At 46.7% G+C, this 21,751-nt stretch overlaps 1 protein-coding gene across 4 annotated transcripts in view; it reads left to right on the forward strand.

The window, feature by feature from the left end:
- Positions 1-10,552, forward strand: part of RASSF5 (Ras association domain family member 5) — a 301,503-nt gene extending 290,951 nt beyond the window's left edge. For all 4 annotated transcript variants that reach the window (XM_063955167.1, XM_063955166.1, XM_063955169.1 and 1 more), the window contains one exon: positions 5,664-10,552. In XM_063955167.1, coding sequence (XP_063811237.1) covers positions 5,664-5,816 — 153 coding nt within the window. In that variant the 3' untranslated portion in view covers positions 5,817-10,552. The remainder of the gene's footprint in view (positions 1-5,663) is intronic.
- The last annotated feature ends 11,199 nt before the right edge of the window (positions 10,553-21,751 follow it).

The raw sequence follows: 21,751 nt of genomic DNA on the forward strand, positions 1-21,751 counted from the left end.
AGTGGATGCTGGGGACTCCGTAAGGACCATGGGGAATAGACTGGCTCCGCAGGAGACAGGGCACTCTTAAGAAAGATTTAGTACTACTGGTGTGCACTGGCTCCTCCCTCTATGCCCCTCCTCCAGACCTCCGTTAGAATCTGTGCCCGGACCGAGCTGGGTGCACTTTAGTGAGCTCTCCTGAGCTGGCTAATAAGAAAGTATTTTATTAGGATTTTTTATTTTCAGAGAGATCTGCTGGCAACAGACTCTCTGCTACGTGGGACTGAGGGGGAGAGAAGCAAACCTACTAACTGCGGATAGGTCGTGCTTCTTAGGCTACTGGACACCATTAGCTCCAGAGGGATCGAACACAGGAACTCACCCTTGGTCGTCCGATCCCGGAGCCGCGCCGCCGTCCCCCTCGCAGAGCCAGAAGACAGAAGCCGGCGAGAGAAGCAAGAAGACTTCAAAATCGGCGGCAGAAGACTCCTGTCTTCATATGAGGTAGCGCACAGCACTGCAGCTGTGCGCCATTGCTCCCACATTAAACCCGCACACTCCGGTCACTGTAGGGTGCAGGGCGCAGGGGGGGCGCCCTGGGCAGCAATTGAGTACCTCCTGGCATAATAGAGCATATATACAGCTGGGCACTGTATCTATGCATGAGCCCCCGCCATTATTTTACACAAAATCGCGGGACAGAAGCCCGCCGCTGAGGGGGCGGGGCTTCTTCCTCAGCCCTCACCAGCGCCATTTTCTCTCCACAGCTCCACTGAGAGGAAGCTCCCCAGGCTCTCCCCTGCAGAATCACGGTAGAAAGAGGGTAAAAAGAGAGGGGGGGCACATAAATTTAGCGCAAAATCACTAATACAGCAGCTACTGGGTAAACACTAAGTTACTGTGTAATTCCTGGGTTATATAGCGCTGGGGTGTGTGCTGGCATACTCTCTCTCTGTCTTTCCAAAAGGCCTTGTGGGGGTTCTGTCCTCAAATAGAGCATCCCCTGTGTGTGTGGTGTGTCGGTACGATTGTGTCGACATGTTTGACGAGGAAGGCTATGTGGAAGCAGAGCAGGTGCAGATGAATGGGGGTCGCCGGCGCCGACACCTGATTGGATGGATATGTGGAAGGTGTTAAATGATAATGTAAACTCCTTGCATAAAATGTTGGATAAAGCTGAAGCCTTGGGACAGTCAGGGTCTCAACCCATGCCTTATCCTACAGCGCAGAGGCCGTTAGGGTCTCAGAAGCGCCCACTATCCCAGATTGTTGACACAGATATCGACACGGATTCTGACTCCAGTGTCGATGGCGATGATGCAAAGTCGCAGCCTAAAATGGCTAAAGCCATCCGCTACATGATTATAGCAATGAAGGATGTATTGCACATTTCAGAGGTAAACCCGGTCTCTGACAAGAGGGTTTATATGTTTGGGGAAAAAAGGCAAGAAGTGACTTTTCCCCCTTCACATGAGTTAAATGAGTTATGTGAAAAAGCTTGGGATTCTCCTGATAGGAAAGTGCAGATTTCTAAACGGTTACTTATGGCGTATCCTTTCCCGCCAACGGACAGGTTACGCTGGGAATCCTCCCCTAGGGTAGACAAAGCTTTGACACGCTTATCTAAGAAGGTGGCCCTGCCCTCACAGGATACGGCCTCCCTAAAAGATCCTGCGGATAGGAAGCAGGAAGGTATCCTGAAGTCCGTTTATACACATTCAGGTACCCTACTGAGGCCGGCAATTGCGTCGGCCTGGATGTGTAGTGCTGTAGCAGCATGGACCGAAACTCTGTCTGAGGAACTTGATACCTTGGACAAGGATACTATATATGAGGGATGCCCAGAGACATTTGCCTACTGGGCTCTAGAATAAATGCAATGTCAATTTCTGCCAGAAAGGTCCTGTGGACTCGGCAATGGACAGGTGATGCCGACTCAAAAAAGCACATGGAGGTTTTACCTTATAAGGGTGAGGAATTGTTTGGGGACGGTCTCTCGGACCTAGTTTCCACAGCTACGGCTGGGAAGTCAAATTTTTTGCCATATATTCCCTCACAACCTAAGAAAGCACCGTATTACCAAATGCAGTCCTTTCGATCGCACAGAGGCAAGAAAGTCCGAGGTGCGTCTTTTCTTGCCAGAGGCAGGGGTAGAGGAAAGAAGCTGCACAATACAGCTAGTTCCCAGGAACAGAAGTCCTCCCCGGCTTCCACAAAATCCACCGCATGACGCTGGGGCTCCACAGGTGGAGCCAGGAGCGATGGGGGTGCGTCTCCGAAATTTCAGCCACCAGTGGGTTCACTCACAGGTGGGTCCCTGGGCTATACAGATTGCGTCTCAGGGATACAAGCTGGAATGCGAAGTGATGCCCCCTCACAGTTACCTCAAATCGGCCCTGCCAGCTTCCCCCATAGAAAGGAAAGTAGTGTTAGCGGCAATTCACAAATTATATCTCCAGCAGGTGGTGGTACAGGTTCCCCTCCCTCAACAGGGAAGGGGTTACTATTCCACAATGTTTGTGGTTCCGAAACCGGACGGTTCGGTCAGACCCATATTGAATTTAAAATCCCTGAACATTTACCTGAAAAGGTTCAAGATGGAATGGCTGACAGCGGTCATCGCAAGCCTGGAAGAGGGGGATTTTATGGTGTCTCTGGACATAAAGGATGCTTACCTGCATGTCCCCATTTATCCACCTCATCAGGAGTACCTCAGATTTGTGGTACAGGACTGTCATTACCAATTCCAGACGTTGCCGTTTGGTCTGTCCACGGCACCAAGAATATTTACCAAGGTAATGACGGAAATGATGGTGCTCCTGCGAAAGCAAGGAGTCACAATTATCCCATACTTGGACGATCTCCTCATAAAGGCGAGGTCCAGAGAGCAGTTGCTGATCAGCGTAGCACACTCTTGGGAGGTGTTACAACAGCACGGCTGGATTCTGAATATTCCAAAGTCGCAGCTGATTCCTACGACGAGACTGCCCTTCCTGGGCATGATTCTGGACACAGACCAGAAGAAGGTGTTTCTCCCGGAGGAGAAGGCCCAGGAGCTCGTGACTCTGGTCAGAGACCTCTTAAAACCAAAACAGGTGTCGGTGCATCAATGCACGCGAGTCCTGGGAAAGATGGTGGCGTCATACGAAGCCATTCCCTTCGGCAGGTTCCATGCGAGGAACTTTCAGTGGGATCTGTTGGACAAGTGGTCCGGATCGCATCTTCAGATGCATCGGCTGATCACCCTATCCCCCAGGGCCAGGGTGTCTCTTCTGTGGTGGCTGCTGAGTGCTCACCTTCTCGAGGGCCGCAGGATCGGCATACAGGACTGGGTCCTGGTGACCAAGGATGCAAGCCTCCGAGGGTGGGGGGCAGTCACTCAGGGAAGAAACTTCCAAGGGCTGTGGTCAAGTCAGGAGGCTTGTCTGCACATCAATATCCTGGAACTAAGGGCCATATACAACGCCCTGAGTCAAGCGGAGCCTCTGCTTCGCAACCAACCGGTGCTGATTCAATCAGACAACATCACCGCAGTGGCTCATGTAAACCGCCAGGGCGGCACAAGAAGCAGGGTGGCGATGGCAGAAGCCACCAGGATTCTTCGTTGGGCGGAGAATCACGTGCAAGCACTGTCAGCAGTGTTCATTCCGGGAGTGGACAACTGGGAAGCAGACTTCCTCAGCAGGCACGACCTCCACCCGGGAGAGTGGGGACTTCATCAAGAAGTCTTCACACAGATTACAAATCGATGAGAACTGCCACAGGTGGACATGATGGCATCCCGCCTCAACAAAAAGCTACAAAAGTATTGCGCCAGGTCAAGAGACCCTCAGGCGATAGCTGTGGACGCACTAGTAACACAGTGGGTGTTCCAGTCGGTCTATGTGTTTCCTCCTCTTCCTCTCATACCCAAGGTGCTGAGAATCGTAAGAAAAAGAGGAGTGAGAACAATACTCATTGTTCCAGATTGGCCAAGAAGGACTTGGTACCCGGAACTGCAAGAAATGCTCACAGAGGACCCATGGCCTCTGCCTCTCAGACAGGATCTGTTGCAACAGGGCCCTGTCTGTTCCAAGACTTACCGCGGCTGCGTTTGACGGCATGGCGGATGAACGCCGGATCCTAGCGGAAAAAGGCATTCCGGATGAAGTTATTCCTACGCTGATAAAGGCTAGGAAGGACGTGACAGCAAAACATTATCACCGTATATGGCGAAAATATGTTGCTTGGTGTGAGGCCAGGAAGGCCCCTACAGAGGAATACCAGCTGGGCCGGTTCCTTCACTTCCTACAGTCGGGAGTGACTATGGGCTTAAAATTAGGGTCCATAAAGGTCCAGATTTCGGCCCTATCCATTTTCTTTCAAAAGGAACTGGCTTCTCTTCCTGAGGTTCAGACGTTTGTAAAGGGAGTGCTGCATATTCAGCCCCCTTTTGTGCCACCAGTGGCACCTTGGGATCTTAACGTGGTGTTGAGTTTCCTGAAATCTCACTGGTTTGAGCCACTTAAGACCGTGGAGTTAAAGTATCTCACGTGGAAAGTGGTCATGCTATTGGCCTTAGCTTCGGCTAGGCGTGTGTCAGAATCGGCGGCTTTGTCATGTAAAAGCCCCTATCTGGTTTTCCATATGGACAGGGCAGAATTACGGACTCGTCCGCAATTTCTGCCGAAGGTGGCGTCATCTTTTCATTTGAACCAACCTATTGTGGTGCCTGCGGCTACTCGTGACGTGGAGGATTCCAAGTTACTAGATGTAGTCAGGGCTTTGAAGATTTATGTAGCCAGAACGGCTGGAGTCAGGAAAACTGACTCACTGTTTATCCTGTATGCATCCAACAAGCTGGGTGCTCCTGCTTCAAAGCAAACTATTGCTCGCTGGATCTGTAACACGATTCAGCAGGCTCATTCTGCGGCTGGATTGCCGCATCCAAAATCTGTAAAAGCCCATTCCACAAGGAAGGTGGGCTCTTCTTGGGCGGCTGCCCGAGGGGTCTCGGCATTACAGCTTTGCCGAGCAGCTACTTGGTCGGGTTCAAACACGTTTGCTAAATTCTACAAGTTTGATACCCTGGCTGAGGAGGACCTTGTGTTTGCTCATTCGGTGCTGCAGAGTCATCCGCACTCTCCCGCCCATTTGGGAGCTTTGGTATAATCCCCATGGTCCTTACAGAGTCCCCAGCATCCACTAGGACGTTAGAGAAAATAAGATTTTACTTACCGGTAAATCTATTTCTCGTAGTCCGTAGTGGATGCTGGGTGCCCGTCCCAAGTGCGGACTTCTTCTGCAATACTTGTATATAGTTATTGCTTAACTAAGGGTTATGTTATGTTTGCGTCAGGTTGTCTGATGCTCTGTTGTTGTTCATACTGTTAACTGGGTAAGTTATCACAAGTTATACAGTGTGATTGGTGTGGCTGGTATGAGTCTTACCCTGGATTCCAAAATCCTTTCCTTGTACTGTCAGCTCTTCCGGGCACAGTTTCCTTAACTGAGGTCTGGAGGAGGGACATAGAGGGAGGAGCCAGTGCACACCAGTAGTCCTAATTCTTTCTTAGAGTGCCCTGTCTCCTGCGAAGCCCATCTATTCCCCATGGTCCTTACGGAGTCCCCAGCATCCACTACGGACTACGAGAAATAGATTTACCGGTAAGTAAAATCTTATTTTTGTACTTTGTTGGCAGTGGGAAGCCTTCACAGTTCCTGAACTACAAAACTTCTTGCTTATTTTGGAGAAAGAGGAACGGGAGAAAGTACTGCAAGTGCAAAAGAAATATGTTTCCTTCCGCCAGCACCTGCAGGAAGCCCTCACTGAGACCACAAGAAAACCTGTATAACTCTATACGTCTCCAGTGACAGGCAAATATATTTCAGAAAATTTCTTGGAGCAATATCCGAACATCTCAAAGGAGGATATTCAGTCATTTGTTCTGCATACTGCAAGGGATAACACACAATCATTTGGGTTAAAAAAACAAAACCATATCTTAAAGACTAGATGTCTCAATAGGTGCCTTCACTGGCCAGGTCAAACACAGGACACATTTGCACTTTTTGACCCTTTCCTAATGAAACCTGACTATATGGACCATGTATGAGGCTCCAACATCTCAGGGTCAAAGCATTTAGGTTGTATTTTGAACTCACAAACATTTTGAGATGACACCAAAATCCAACAATTCATATAGGAGCTGGATACATGTCAGGTAAACTAGATAATGAGCCATATGAATGTTTTTGTGAAATGCTGTGGTTTAACGAAGTTTCACAGCTATGGACTATGTATCCTTTCCTCATCAAATAATAATATTTATTTATTTATTGCACAATGTGAGGTTATTCAAGCTAAAAGGTCAAGTAGAAACCTACTTAAACCATTTTCATTAGCGATCTCTTGAAAGCCTGAAGAGCAGTTTGTTAAATAGAGAAACTCCAAAATAGCTAATGAGTAAGGATAAATAAGGGGATCCATAATCTGTGGAGATGCTTTATACAGTTATTATGTTATGGCATACCATGCACCAAACTAAAATTCAGTTGTCTACAGACCTCTCAATAAAGGAAACACGCAGCTGCCTCTAGACATGCAGGTTTGCAATAGACGGAAATAAGCCATGGCTGTGAGTAAAACAGGAATAGATGTGGACATTCAGAGTAATTAATTGTATCAGGTGGCAGTTCACTTTCTTACACATAGGGGTAAATATACTAAGATGGGAGTTCTATTTAAGATGGAATGTTGCCCATAGCAACCAATCAGATTCCAGGTATTATCTTCTAGAAGGTGCTAGATAAATGAGATATAAAATCTGATTGGTTGCTATGGGCAACACCCCATCTTAAATAGAACTCCCATCTTAGTAAATTTACCCCATAGACTGATGCTGTCTGGTAATCGTGCACAATGAGATGCAATATTATGGAAAAGAAAAGAAATGTACAAATTAGCTCTATTTAAAACTAGCGTTACTATCACACAAAGAATTACTGTAATTATACACAGATGGCATTTCTAGTCATGTAACGGGATCAGTATGAAATACCTATGGTCAAAATCCCGACAACAATTGACCAACGGTCAAAATCCCGACAAGGTCAAAATACAGACATGTAAAATACCGACAAGGTCAAAATACCATCATTTAAAATGTCGACGGGTCAAAAAGTTGGCATGAATGTTGACATAGGTCAACATGGACACCGTATAAGTGTACCGCGTCCCCTCGCTGCGCTCGGCACACTATTATATTCCCCCTCCAGGTCCACTGGGATGGTAAGGTATGAACAAGTCGGTTTCAATGGGAAAAAAATCAAGAAAAACTCATGTCGACTTTTTGACCTGTCGACATTTAAAATGCCGGGATTTTGATCGTAGGTGAATGGTTTTCGGTATTTTGACTGTCTGGATTTTCATTCTATGTAAATTGAATGCATCCCCATGTAACAACAGTTAATAGACTTTAAAGGGTAAATAAACACAAATGCCCCTATCCTTTCCGTATTAATTGGTTAGATAGCGTTAGCCCAGCCAATTCCGATGACATTAGGTATATCACATACTCTAGGGACTGAGAGAATATACATTACTTCATACACAAGGCCCACTACAAATCAAGACTCTTCACCAAAAGATACTAGTTATTCTGAAAGATGGTGTATCTAACCAAGAATTGGGGATTGGTTTTATTTTGCCCATTTAACCAAGTCTCACTTTCCTAATCGCCAGTGAGTTCTCAGAACTATATAGCACCATCACAATTATAATGTATACTGGCACCCAGCTCAGTGCTGCAAGGCGGCAAATGGAGGCTTTAGTGCTGATGATGTATATTGTAAACATGCCAATAACATCTTTTTTTTTTTGGAGAAGGGAAGATGTTAATGGTTAAATCAAGTGTTTTTCAATTGTATGACAGATATCATGCCATCGACAAAGATGTTTCCTGAGTATTAGAAAGCAGAGGTAGAGTGTGAGTCATCTGTTAATGTGCCCTTTATACTGCATACAAAGACGCAACTGTTAGTCACGCAACTGAAACCTCTAGCGAGCAGTAAATTGCAATTCACAGAGTTAAAGCATAAGCAATCTGTTAGCTTATTACCACTATGTAAATAAGTTTGCACTTTGAAATAGATAAGGATATTTTCTCATACGATTGGCAGGAAACACTTGGGCAAATTCTGTGTTGGGTATATGCCTTTTTACATTTACTAAATGCATGCATACATGTATCAATGGAATAGGGCTAGAAGCCAAAAAAGAGAAATGCACAAAACCCAGAACAAAATGTATTCAATTCCAAATATATTTAATATTGACAAAGCATAGGATCTTCCAAATATATTTACCAATGGTTACAAGGTATTGTACCATACTGAGAAATTTCTAGTTTAGTTTATTATTTTTAATATGGTTAATAGCATATATTTCACACCCTCTTAAAAAGTATAGCACCATAATTCTGATTTCTGTTCCTGGGATAATTGTTTTGAGACTAATAACATCTAAAAAATAGTACTTTTCCTGAGGGGCTGATGAAGAGTTAAACTTATACCCCTTTTCCACTTGTAGCACGGGTCGCAGTCGGGAGCCTGACACGGCTGCGACCCGTGCTAGAGCCCCCTTCTACACTATAGCTCACCAACCCAGCATATTGCCGGGTTGGTGAGTGACGCTGCTGCTGACGCGGCAGGGGCGGCGCTGGGAGATCACATGATCTCCCAGCGCCACCCTTCTATACACTGAACGGGAGCTGTGTCGCATCGACACAGCTTCCGTTTACACTAGGCAAGCTACCTGGGTAGGATTCCCGAATCACTTGATTTAGGAATTTGCAAGGGGGGGCAGTTTCCACTAGGAAAAAACACGGGTAAATGCACGCCCCAGCGCATTTACCCGTGTTTTTAGAGCTAGTGGAAAAGGGGTATAACACAGATCATGTCCTGCGTGGATTCACACAGCATGGAGGGTCAGTCAGACCCGTTCGCATGCAGCGGTTCTTCGCTGCGGTGCAAATGGGTCAGAAGTGTGCATGCACGGTGAACGCATTGTGCACGCGCCGCCAGCGAGAAATGTGATCGCAGCGGCGATCGCAAGAAGACGGACAGGCGGGAAGCGTTCCGGGGCGGATACTCACCGTTTTCCATGTGTGGTGAGTCCAACGCAGGCGGATCCATGCGTTTGGAGGGCGGATGTCTAATGTCAGGACCGGGACCTTCATCGCTGGATCCGTCGTACTGGGTGAGTAACTGCAGCCCTGGTCTTGTTTTACTTGTAACTTTTTTAGCATAGCAGGGCTGCACAAGCGATCGCAGCCCTGCTATGCTAAAATACACTTCCCCATAGGCGGCGTTAGGTTGATCGCACGAGCAGCAAAAAGTTGCTACGTGCGATCAACTCTGAATGACCCCCATGGTCAGTAAATGGTGCAGGTGGGAGCGATGAAGGCTAATACTCACTCCAACTGCATGTACACTTACAATCAGAGAGACATAACAGAGTTGCAATGGGGCATCTCACAGTCAAATGCTGTTTTTGAGCTATGTATGCCAAATGTAATTCAACTCTGGCCCCTAATATTTCTTAATTGTAGTACTGTCTACTTTTCACAAATGTGGACACAAAAGCAATATTGTCTGTCAATCTATAATGTTGCTTCTGTTGTTTATGGGTGCTTTTTTCATTAATTAAAGTGATATAACTGTTATAGTAGTGACAACATTATCTTGGGACACTGTGTCTAACCTAATGGGGAGAATGACATTTATAATAATGCACAAAATGAAACTATACATTTTGTAATTAAATTGACAAGTATATATTATTATGCACAAGTTATAAATAAATTATATATTGATAGTTTCCATTTATGAAACAAAGTAGTTTACCAGTTAAACTTTCCACAAGTAGGTACAAGATGGACTCAGATGCCAGTGATGCTCGTTGCTTGGTTACCAAATTGGAAAACTGGCGGTAGCCTTATATATTAAGCGATCACGCTGACTTCCCAAAACGTATTTGAACATCCACCCTTAAAACGTAATCTTACGTTTCACCACAACTGTTGCTGTATGCCTAAATAAAACAATAATATAGATTGTTTTACAAAAAAACTATCTGCCTTGAGCCATTGTAATACAATCTTCTTGTCCGTTTTGGGATAAATGGCAAACTGCACATTTTACTTGGAGCAATGCAGTACTGCTCCACGTGGACCTAGCCAGCGGGTGTGCTGTGAGCATGTCTCAAGCAGTTTGGCTGCATCAATGTGCCTGGTACATTTGGCTTATGCTCCAGTGAATGTGACATCTCTGGCAGTGCCTTGTTTCATGCAGCTGTGTGTCTGAATACACCTGCCAAGCTGCTTTTTGCTATATTGCTGTGTAAGAGTGAGGTACTCACAAAATGACTGTCTTTTCTGATGGTTGAAATGAATAGTGTTCTGCAGCTGCTGTTTATTTTTTGTTTTTGTTTTACTTTGTTTGGAGAATGTTTGAAAGGATGTAAAGACTGTAGAAAATACTTATGTATTAAAAATATATTATATATATTAAACTGTTTCAAACAAAAACATTATTGGCTAATCTGTACCTCTCTTTATTAATTGTATTTACTGTAGAAGACACTAACATTCCTGACTTTTGTATACATAACAATAGCATACCTCCCAACGCGACCCTCTCCAGGAGGGACACAATGCTCTGCTCCTGGACTTCCCTCTTAGTGTATGATTGCCATCACCTGTGCTGAAACACCTTTCTTATCTATTAACCTGTTCAACACAGGTGTCGGCAATCATAAATTAAGAAAACAGTCCAGAAGCAGAGCATTTCGTCCCTTCGGGAAAGGTTCATGTTGGGAGGTATGCAATAGTATAACAAGGCAGTGTGAGTGTAAGGGGTCCTTCCGTAGAGTAGATTTCGCACAATTTATTTTTGCTACAATTTTCCATGCATGCGCTGTCCCTTCACCTGCTAATGACAACTGACCAATCACAGGACACTCTGATAGTGCGACTGGCTGATGCCTGGGAAATCAGTCAATGGCTGATACCCTTCAGGCAATCCAGAACAACAGCTGATCGATCCTGATCATAAGGCATCTGTAATAGCCTGCAAGTTGCAGGCAGCAGCAAGATAACAGTGATTTAAAGCGGCAACTTTTTAAAAAACAAAACCCAACTGACTTTGCCTGTATACCCTAGTATGTTAATTTGAACTGGCTGTCGGCGTGAACAGCTTAATGTACCACACACGCACTACTCCCTAAATTGGGAGTATCACAATTAAAAATAAACAAAATATATTGTTGGAGGTCCGTTAAGGAGACCGCTACAATGATCCATATTTGGTGGGATTGCCACTTGATTACTCCACGCATATAATACACCACTTCTTAAACACATCAATAATGCTGCCAGAGCAGTACTCCCGGTTTACTGGCGTTCTCATATCCCTCCAACATAATGGGAAAGGTGCCAACACCTTGTGTTTTATATGGCAACGGATTACATTTTTCTCTCAGCCCATGAAAACTACTCTTAATTTGTGGCAGTGTGGTTTGGCTGGATTGAATTTAAATCTTCTGACACATATAATGCTCTTATACCATCAGACTGAGGGCCTGATTCAGCAAAATATGCAAAAGCAGTTGCAAGTGCAGTTTTATCCGCAGCACAACAGCTGATATTTGCAAGTGAAGCTGCCGGACAGAAATAAAAAGATACTCACTGGTGCAACTGCAATTGCGTACACATACGCAGCTTATATGTAAGAACGTGAAAAATCGACTGCTCGAGTAGACCTATGGCTGCATGTTTTTGTACACTAGAACTTGCAACGGACGTCAGAAACACGCCCCCGAAAACAGCCATGACACATTTACGATTTTACGACTACGCTCTTCTAACACCATTGTGAGGATATGAGGTTTTTCTAATCACTCAGACACCGAACCGATGAAACCAAAGTAATGGTTTATTATTCACCACCCACAGGAGTAGATAATTCACAGGAAACAGAGGTAAATATAGCCCAGAAACAATATGCAGGTAGCAGTCCAGATAGTAAGTCCCAGTAGAGGGTTTAGGTCCACAGCAATTCCACACAGAAGTTACAGATAAACAGGTCCACACAGCAGAACTATCACTGAGTCCACACAGCAGTGATAGCAGATTAGTCCACAGGAGAATATTTGTATAAGTCCACGTAGGAATAAATACGTGTAAGTCCACACACCACTGGTGATGCGTTCCACAAGGTACCTTGGCAGAGAATCACCCCTTAGGCAAAGTCCTGCAACTAACATGAGGAGCTGACGAACCTCTTTTAAAAACTCCCAAACACCCATGATGCCATTCTCACCTGGGGAGGATACACAGTTTCCTGATTGGTGGGATACCATTTCAGGTATTTCCCTCCTCACTCCCACAGCTGGCCTTCTCCTGCTGACCACATGCAGGGTCAGGCTCTGAGTTGTCTGTCAGGGCCCAGATTTTAACAAAGGAAAGTAAACAGAAGGAACAATGGGGGTAATTCTGAGTTGATCGCAGCAGCAAGTTTGTTAGCAATTGGGCAAAACCATGTGCACTGCAGGGGGGACAGATATAACATGTGCAGAGAGAGTAAGATTTGGGTGGGGTGTGTTCAAACTGAAATCTAAATTGCAGTGTAAAAATAAAGCAGCCAGTATTTACCCTGCACAGAAACTAACTAACCCACCCAAATCTAACTCTCTCTGCAAATGTTATTATCTGCCACACCTGCAGTGCACATGGTTTTGCCCAATTGCTATCAAACTTGCTGCTGCGATCAACTCAGAAAGAATTAGGCCCAATGATAGGGAAATTGGTTTAAGTCCTGATTGTCCCCTGTGGAGGTGCATCTTCAGTGAGAGAATACCTCATGTTTACTTCCTGTGTGACCATATAAGGATAACAGATGAGTTAAGCAGGATTATTAATGATAACTTGTAACCTCATACACAGAATGGCATCCTCCTAACGTAACACCGCAGCATGACAGTACTATATGCTAGGTCATAACATATACACTGCTCAAAAAAATAAAGGGAACACTAAAATAACACATATTAGATCTGAATAAATGAAATATTCTTATTAAATACTTTGTTCTTTACATAGTTGAATGTGCTGACAACAAAATCACACAAAAATGATCAATGGAAATCAAATTTATTAACCCATGGAGGTCTGGATTTGGAGTCACACTCAAAATTAAAGTGGAAAAACACACTACAGGCTGATCCAACTTTGATGTAATGTCCTTAAAACAAGTCACAATGAGGCTCAGTAGTGTGTGTGGCCTCCACGTGCCTGTATGACCTCCCTATACAACCCACACAAGTGGCTCAGGTAGTGCAGCTCATCCAGGATGGCACATCAATTCGAGCTGTGGCAAGAAGGTTTGCTGTGTCTGTCAGCGTAGTGTCCAGAGCATGGAGGCGCTACCAGGAGACAGGCCAGTACATCAGGAGACGTGGAGGAGGCCGTAGGAGGGCATCAACCTAGCAGCAGGACCGCTACCTCCGCCTTTGTGCAAGGAGGAACAGGAGGTGCACTGCCAGAGCCCTGCAAAATGACCTCCAGCAAGCCACAAATGTGCATGTGTCTACTCAAACGATCAGAACCAGACTCCATGAGGGTGGTATGAGGGCCCGACGTCCACAGGTGGGGGTTCTGCTTACAGCCCAACACCGTGCAGGACGTTTGGAATTTGACAGAGAACACCAAGATTAATTTTTGTGTGATTTTGTTGTCAGCTCATTCAACTATGTAAAGAACAAAGTATTTAATAAGAATATTTCATTCATTCAGATATAGGATGTGTCATTTTAGTGTTCCCTTTATTTCTCTAACGTCCTTGAGGATGCTGGGACTCCGTAAGGACCATGGGGAATAGACGGGCTCCGCAGGAGATAGGGCACTTTAAGAAAGCTTTGGACTCTGGGTGTGCACTGGCTCCTCCCTCTATGCCCCTCCTCCAGACCTCAGTTTTACACTGTGCCCAGAGCAGGATGGGTACACTGCAGAGAGCTCTCCTGAGTTCTCTGCCTAGAAGCATTTTTGTTTGGATATTTTTCTACTTTTTTACAGGGAGCACTGCTGGCAACAGGCTCCCTGCATCGAGGGACTGAGGAGAGAGGAGCAGACCTTTTTGTCGAAGATAGGCTCTGCTTCCTCGGCTACTAGACAGCATTAGCTCCAGAGGGGGTGAACACAGGTTCTTACTGGGCATCCACCCCCAGAGCCGCGCCGCCGTTCTCACAGAGCCAGAAGAACCGAAGTCAGAAGTCGTCAGGCGGCAGAAGCCTTCAGCTTCACTGAGGTAACGCACGGCACTGCAGCTGTGCGTCATTGCTCCTATACACCTCACATACTCCGGTCACTGTAAGGGTGCAGGGCGCAGGGGGGGGGGCGCCCTGGGCAGCAATATAACACCTCTATTATGACAAAAGACAATATACATGTACAGGTGGGCACTGTACATGTATATAAAAGAGCCCCCGCCATATTTTAGTAAGTTTGAGCGGGACAGAAGCCCGCCGCCGAGGGGGCTGGGCTTCTCCCTCAGCACTCACCAGCGCCATTTTCTCTCCACAGCACCGCTGAGAGGAAGCTCCCCGGACTCTCCCCTGCTTACACACGGTGAAGGGGTGTTTAAAAGAGAGGGGGGGGACATAATTGGCGGATAACATATTATACAGCGCGGCTGGGGGAAAAACATTTTGTGCTGGTCTCCAGGGTCATTACGCTGGGGGGTGTGCTGGCATACTCTCTCTCTGTCTCTCCAAAGGGCCTTGAAGGGGATACTGTCTTCAGAAAAGAGGTTCCCTGTGTGTGTGAAGTGTGTCGGTACGCGTGTGTCAACATGTTTGACGAGGAAGGCTCGCTTAATGTGGAGGGGGAGTGCTTGAATGTCATGTCGCCGTCGGCAACACCGACACCGGAATGGGTGGATATGCTGAATGTCTTGAATGCAAATGTCAATCTATTGCATAAAAGGTTAGACAAGGCTGAAGCTAGGGATCAGTCAGGTAGCCAGTCCATGCCTGTCCCTGTGGCGCCAGGGCCTTCGGGGTCTCAGAAGCGCACCATATCCCAGATCGATGACACAGAACCGACACGGATACTGACTCTAGTGTCGACTATGAAGATGCAAAATTACAGCCGAGGGTGGCAAAAGGTATTCGGTACATGATTATTGCCATTAAAGGGGTTTTGCATATTACTGAGGAACCCCCTGTCCCTGACACGAGGGTACACATGTATAAAGGGAAAAAGCCTGAAGTCACCTTTCCGTCCTCATTTGAACTGAGTGAATTGTACGAAAAGGCTTGGGAATCTCCGGATAGAAGACCACAAGTTCCCAAAAGGATTCTTATGGCGTATCCTTTTCCACAAACGGATAGGATACGATGGGAATCTTCGCCTAAAGTAGACAAGGCGCTGACACGCTTGTCCAAAAAGGGGGCACTGCCTTCTCAGGATACGGCTTTCCTCAAGGATCCTGCTGATCGCAGGCAGGAAATTACCATGAAGCACATTTACACTCATTCAGGTACTATTGTTAGACCGGCTATGGCAGAGGTTCTCAAACTCGGTCCTCGGGGGCCCACACAGTGCATGTTTTGCAGGTCTCCGCACAGAATCGCAAGTGAAATAATTAACTCCACCTGTGGACCTTTTAAAATGTGTCAGTGAGTAATTAATACACCTGTGCACCTGCTGGGTTACCTGCAAAACATGCACTCTGTGGGCTCTCGAGGACCGAGTTTGAGAACCTCTGGGCTATGGCGTCGGCCTGGGTTTGTAGTGCGGTTGTGGCATGGGCAGATTCTTTATCTACGGAGATTGACACCTTAGATAGGGATGCCATTCAAATGACCATAGAGATGCTGCCTTGTATATGAGAGATGCTCAGAGAGACATTTGTTTATTAAGCTCCAGAATAAACGCTATGTCTATTTCTGCTAGGCGGCTCTTGTGGACCCGACAGTGGACGGGAGACGCCGATTCAAAGCGGCATATGGAGTCCTTGCCTTACAAAGGGGAGGAGTTGTTTGGAGACGGCCTCTCGGACCTTGTCTCTACTGCTACGGCTGGTAAGTCGAATTTCTTACCTTATGTCCCCCCGCAGCATGCAAAAAAGGCACCTCATTATCAAATGCAGTCCTTTCGTTCCAATAAAAACAAAAAGGTACGGGGATCGTCCTTTGTTGCCAGAGGGAAAGGCAGGGGAAAGAAGCTGCACACAGCTAGTTCCCAAGAGCAGAAGTCCTCCCCTGCGTCTGCAAAGTCCACCGCATGACGCTGGGGCTTCCCGGGGGGAGGCAGATCTAGTGGGGGCTCGTCTTCGGTTTTTCAGCCACGTCTGGGTTCTCTCGCAGGTGGATCCCTGGGCATTAGAGATTGTTTCTCAAGGATACAGGCTGGAATTCGAAGACTTGCCTCCTCGCCGGTTTTTCAAGTCGGCTCTGCCGGCTTCCCCGTCAGAGAGGGAGCTAGTGTTGGCAGCAATCCAAAAATTGTATATTCAACAGGTGATTGTCACAGTTCCTCATCTCCAGCAAGGAGAGGGATATTACTCAACCCTGTTTGTGGTCCCGAAACCGGACGGTTCGGTTAAACCCATTTTAAACCTAAAATCCCTGAACCTGTACTTGTAGAGGTTCAAGTTCAAAATGGAATCACTCAGGGCGGTCATCGCCAGCCTGGAGGGGGGGGGTTGGATGGTGTCCCTGGACATAAAGGATGCTTACCTTCATGTTCCGGTATTCCCCCCTCATCAGGGGTTCCTGAGATTTGCAGTGCAGGACTGTCACTACCAATTTCAGACGTTGCCGTTTGGGCTTTCCACGGCCCCGAGAATTTTCACTAAGGTAATGGCGGAAATGATGGTGCTCCTGCGCAGGCAGGGGGTCACAATTATCCCATACTTGGACGATCTCTTCATAAAGGCGAGATCTCGGGAGAAGTTGCTGGACAGCGTGTCTCTGTCCATGAAGACGTTGCAGTTACACGGCTGGATTCTCAATATACCGAAGTCCCAACTAGTCCCCACAACGCGTCTAACTTTTTTGGGCCTGATTCTAGACACAAACCAGGAAAAGGTTTTTCTTCCGGTCGAAAAGGTTCAGGAGCTCATAGCCCTGGTCAGGAACCTATTAAAAACAAAACAGGTTTCAGTGCATCATTGCACGCGGGTCCTGGGGAAGATGGTGGCTTCATACGAGGCCATCCCTTTCGGCAGGTTCCATGCGAGGACTTTTCAATGGGACCTCTTGGACAAGTGGTCCGGGTCCCATTTACAAATGCATCGAAGGATCACCCTGTCTCCCAGGACCAGGGTATCTCTCCTGTGGTGGTTGCACAGTGCTCACCTACTAGAGGGTCGCAGGTTCGGCATTCAGGACTGGGTCCTGGTGACCACGGACGCAAGCCTCCGAGGCTGGGGAGCAGTCACACTGGGAAGAAATTTCCAAGGTCTCTGGTCAAATCTAGAGCCTTGTCTCCACATCAACGTCCTGGAGTTGAGGGCCATATACAACGCCCTGCATCAAGCGGAGGAATTGCTTCGGGAAAAACCGGTTCTGATTCAGTCAGACAATGTCACGGCAGTGGCTCATATAAACCACCAAGGCAGAACGAGGAGCAGAGTGGCCATGGCAGAAGCGACCAGGATTCTACGCTGGGCGGAAGGCCATGTAAGCGCGCTATCAGCAGTGTTCATCCCGGGGGTGGACAACTGGGAGGCGGACTTCCTCAGCAGGCACGACCTGCATCCTGGAGAGTGGGGACTTCATCAAGAAGTCTTCGCACAGATCACGGGTCGGTCGGGACTGCCTCAAATAGACATGATGGCATCCCGTCTCAACAAAAAGCTAAAGCGGTATTGCGCCAGGTCAAGGGACCCTCAGGCGGTAGCGGTAGACGTTCTGGTGACACCTTGGGTGTTCAGATCGGTCTATGTGTTTCCTCCTCTTCCTCTCATACCCAAAGTGTTGAGAATAATAAGATTAAGCAGGGTCAGAACAATCCTCATTGTTCCAGATTGGCCACGGAGGATTTGGTATCCGGAGCTGCAAGAGTTGCTCACAGAAGATCCGTGGCCTCTTCCTCTAAGGCAGGACCTGCTGCGGAAGGGGCCCTGTCTGTTCCAAGAATTACCGCGGCTGTGTTTGACGGCATGGCGGTTGAACGTCGGATCCTAGCGGAAAAAGGGATTACGGAGGAGGTCATTCCTATCCTGATCAAGGCTAGAAAAGACGTGACGTTAAATATTATCACCGTATATGGCGAAAATATGTTTCTTGGTGTGAGGCCAGAGCTGCTCCTACGGAGGAGTTCCATTTGGGCGGTCTACTTCACTTCCTTCAAACAGGAGTGACTTTGGGCCTAAAATTAGGGTCCATAAAGGTCCAAATTTCGGCCTTATACATTTTCTTTCAAAGAGAATTAGCCTCTCTTCCTGAAGTACAGACTTTTGTGAAGGGTGTGCTGCATATTCAGCCTCCCTTTGTGCCTCCGGTGGCGCCTTGGGATCTTAACGTGGTGTTACGTTTCCTCAAGTCACCTTGGTTTGAACCACTCAAAACTGTGGAGTTGAAATACCTCACGTGGAAAGTGGTCATGTTGTTGCCATTGGCTTCGGCAAGACGTGTTTCAGAATTGGCGGCTTTATCACATAAAAACCCATACTTGGTTTTTCACGTGGATAGGGCAAAGTTGAGGACTCGTCCTCACTTTCTGCCAAAAGTGGTCTCATCTTTTCATGTGAACCAACCTATTGTCGTGCCTGTGGCTACACGGGACTTGGAGGATTCCGAGTCCCTGGATGTGGTCAGGGCTTTGAAGATTTATGTGACCAGAACGGCTAGAATCAGGAAGACTGAAGCTCTGTTTGTTCTGTATGCGGCCAACAAGGTTGGCGCTCCTGCTTCATAGCAGACTATTGCTCGCTGGATCTGTAATACGATTCAGCTGGCGCATTCTACGGCAGGTTTGCCATTGCCTAAATCGGTTAAGGCCCATTCTACTAGGAAAGTGGGCTCTTCTTGGGCGGCTGCCTGAGGGGTCTCGGCATTGCAATTGTGCCGAGCTGCTACTTGGTCGGGTTCAAACACCTTTGCAAAGTTCTACAAGTTTGATACCCTGGCTGAGGAGGACCTCATGTTTGCTCAATCGGTGCTGCAGAGTCATCCGCACTCTACCGCCCGTTTGGGAGCTTTGGTATAATCCCCATGGTCCTTATGGAGTCCCAGCATCCTCAAGGACGTTAGAGAAAATAAGATTTTACTTACCGGTAAATCTATTTCTCGTAGTCCGTAGAGGATGCTGGGCGCCTGTCCCAAGTGCGGACTTCTTCTGCAAGACTTGTATACAGGGCCGGCGCTACCACTAGGCAGCTTTAGGCAGCTGCCTAGAGCGCCGGCCGCTGGAGGGCGGCACTTAGCAGCACAACTAGGAGTGAGCGGCCTCCACTTTCCCCCCACAACCTACGGCGCCGTTTTTTTTTTTTTATATATAATTCTGTGGGTTCCGGAGGGGATTGAGGTCAAGTGCGGCAGGAGCAGGAGCAGGCGCCCACCTCGCGCTATCTGCAGCGCACTGTGAACTCGGAGCCGGCGGCAGCACCAGGAACAGTGCCTCACCGCCAGCCGCAGCAGCCGCCCGCCCCGGCCGCCCGTCCGTCCCTCACCTGCTGCTGTGCACTATGGAGCCGCTGGCAGCAACAGCAGCAGTATCTCCCCGCTAGGCGCTAGCAGAAGCGCTAACCCTGGCGGCATCGTGAGCCGGAAGATGGTGGCAGCAGCGGGGAACAGTACAGCTTCCTGGCCAGCGGTAAGATGTCGCCTCCTTGGTGCGATGGTGGGGCACCCGGAGTAGTGGCTGCCTGGAGTCACACCCCGGGGGAACTGGTAGTTGCAAAAGTGTGCACTGAAGGGGGAAGGGGGGGTTGGATTTATGTACAGTATGTATGAAGACATTATGTGTATATAGATGTATGGAGACAGTGTATATATGTGTGTATGTATGGAGGCTATGTATGTATGTATGTATGTACATATGGAGGCAGTGTATGGATGTATGTATGTATGGAGGCAGTGGATGGATGTATGTATGTATGGAGGCAGTGTATGGATGTATGTATGGAGGCAGTGTATGGATGTATGTATGGAGGCGATGGAGGCAGTGTATGGATGTATGTATGGAGGCAGTGTATGTATATACATATGGAGGCAGTGTATGGAGTATGTATGGAGGCTGTGTATGAATGTGTATATGTACGTATGGAGGCAGTGTACCGATGTATTGTATATATGTGTGTATATATGTACGTACGTATGGATGTACTGTATATATGTATGGAGGTAGTGTATGGATGTATATATGTGTGTATGTATGGAGGCAGTGTATGGATGTACGTACGTACGGTGCAGTGTGTGTATGAATGTATGTACGTACGTACGTACGTACGTACGTATGGAGGCAGTGTATCGCTGTATTGTACGTACGTACGTACGTACGTACGTACGTACGTACGTACGGAGGCAGTGTATGGATGTATGTATGGAGGCAGTGTATGGATATATGTATGTATGGAGGCAGTGTATGTATATATGTATATACATATGGAGGCAGTGTATGGAGGCATGTATGGAGGCTGTGTACGTACGGAGGCAGTGTATGAATGTATATATGTATGGAGGCAGTGTACCGATGTATTGTATATATGTGTGTACGTACGTACGTACGTACGTACGTACGTACGTAGGCAGTGTATGGATGTACTGTATATATGTATGGAGGCAGTGTATGGCTGTATATATGTGTGTATGTATGGAGGTAGTGTATGGCTGTATATATGTGTGTATGTATGAATGTATATGTGTATGGAGGCAGTGTATGGATGTACTGTATATATGTATGGAGGCAGTGTATGGATGTATATATATGTGTGTGTATGTATGGAGGCAGTGTATGGATGTACTGTATATGTGTATGTATGGAGGCAGTGTATGGATGTACTGTATATATGTATGGAGGCAGTGTATGGATGTATATATATGTGTGTATGTATGGAGGTAGTGTATGGCTGTATATATGTGTGTATGTATGGAGGCAGTGTATGGATGTATATACGTACGTACGTACGGTGCAGTGTGTGTATGAATGTATATATGTATGTACGTACGTACGTATGGAGGCAGTGTATCGCTGTATTGTATATATGTGTGTATGTATGGAGGTAGTGTATGGATGGATGTATGTATGAAGGTAGTGTATGGCTGTATATATGTGTGTATGTATGAATGTATATGTGTATGGAGGCAGTGTATGGATGTATTGTATATATGTATGGAGGCAGTGTATGGATGTATATATGTGTATGTATGGAGGCAGTGTATGGATGTACTGTATATATGTATGGAGGCAGTGTATGGATGTATATATGTGTGTGTGTGTGTGTGTGTGTGTGTGTGTGTGTGTGTGTGTGTGTGTGTGTGTGTGTGTGTATGGAGGCAGTGTATGGATGTACTGTATATATGTATGGAGGCAGTGTATGGATGTATATATGTGTGTATGTATGGAGGCAGTGTATGTATGAATGTATATATGAGAAAGGCAGTGTATGTATGTATGTATGTATGAGGGAGGCAGTGTATGTATGTATGAGAGAGGCAGTGTAATGTATGAGAGAGTCAGTGAATATGTATAAGAGACAGAATAAAATAGAAAGAGAGATGTGT

Source organism: Pseudophryne corroboree, chromosome 2 (assembly GCF_028390025.1).
Source record: "Pseudophryne corroboree isolate aPseCor3 chromosome 2, aPseCor3.hap2, whole genome shotgun sequence".
In the NCBI taxonomy this organism is placed as follows: Eukaryota; Metazoa; Chordata; class Amphibia; order Anura; family Myobatrachidae; genus Pseudophryne; species Pseudophryne corroboree.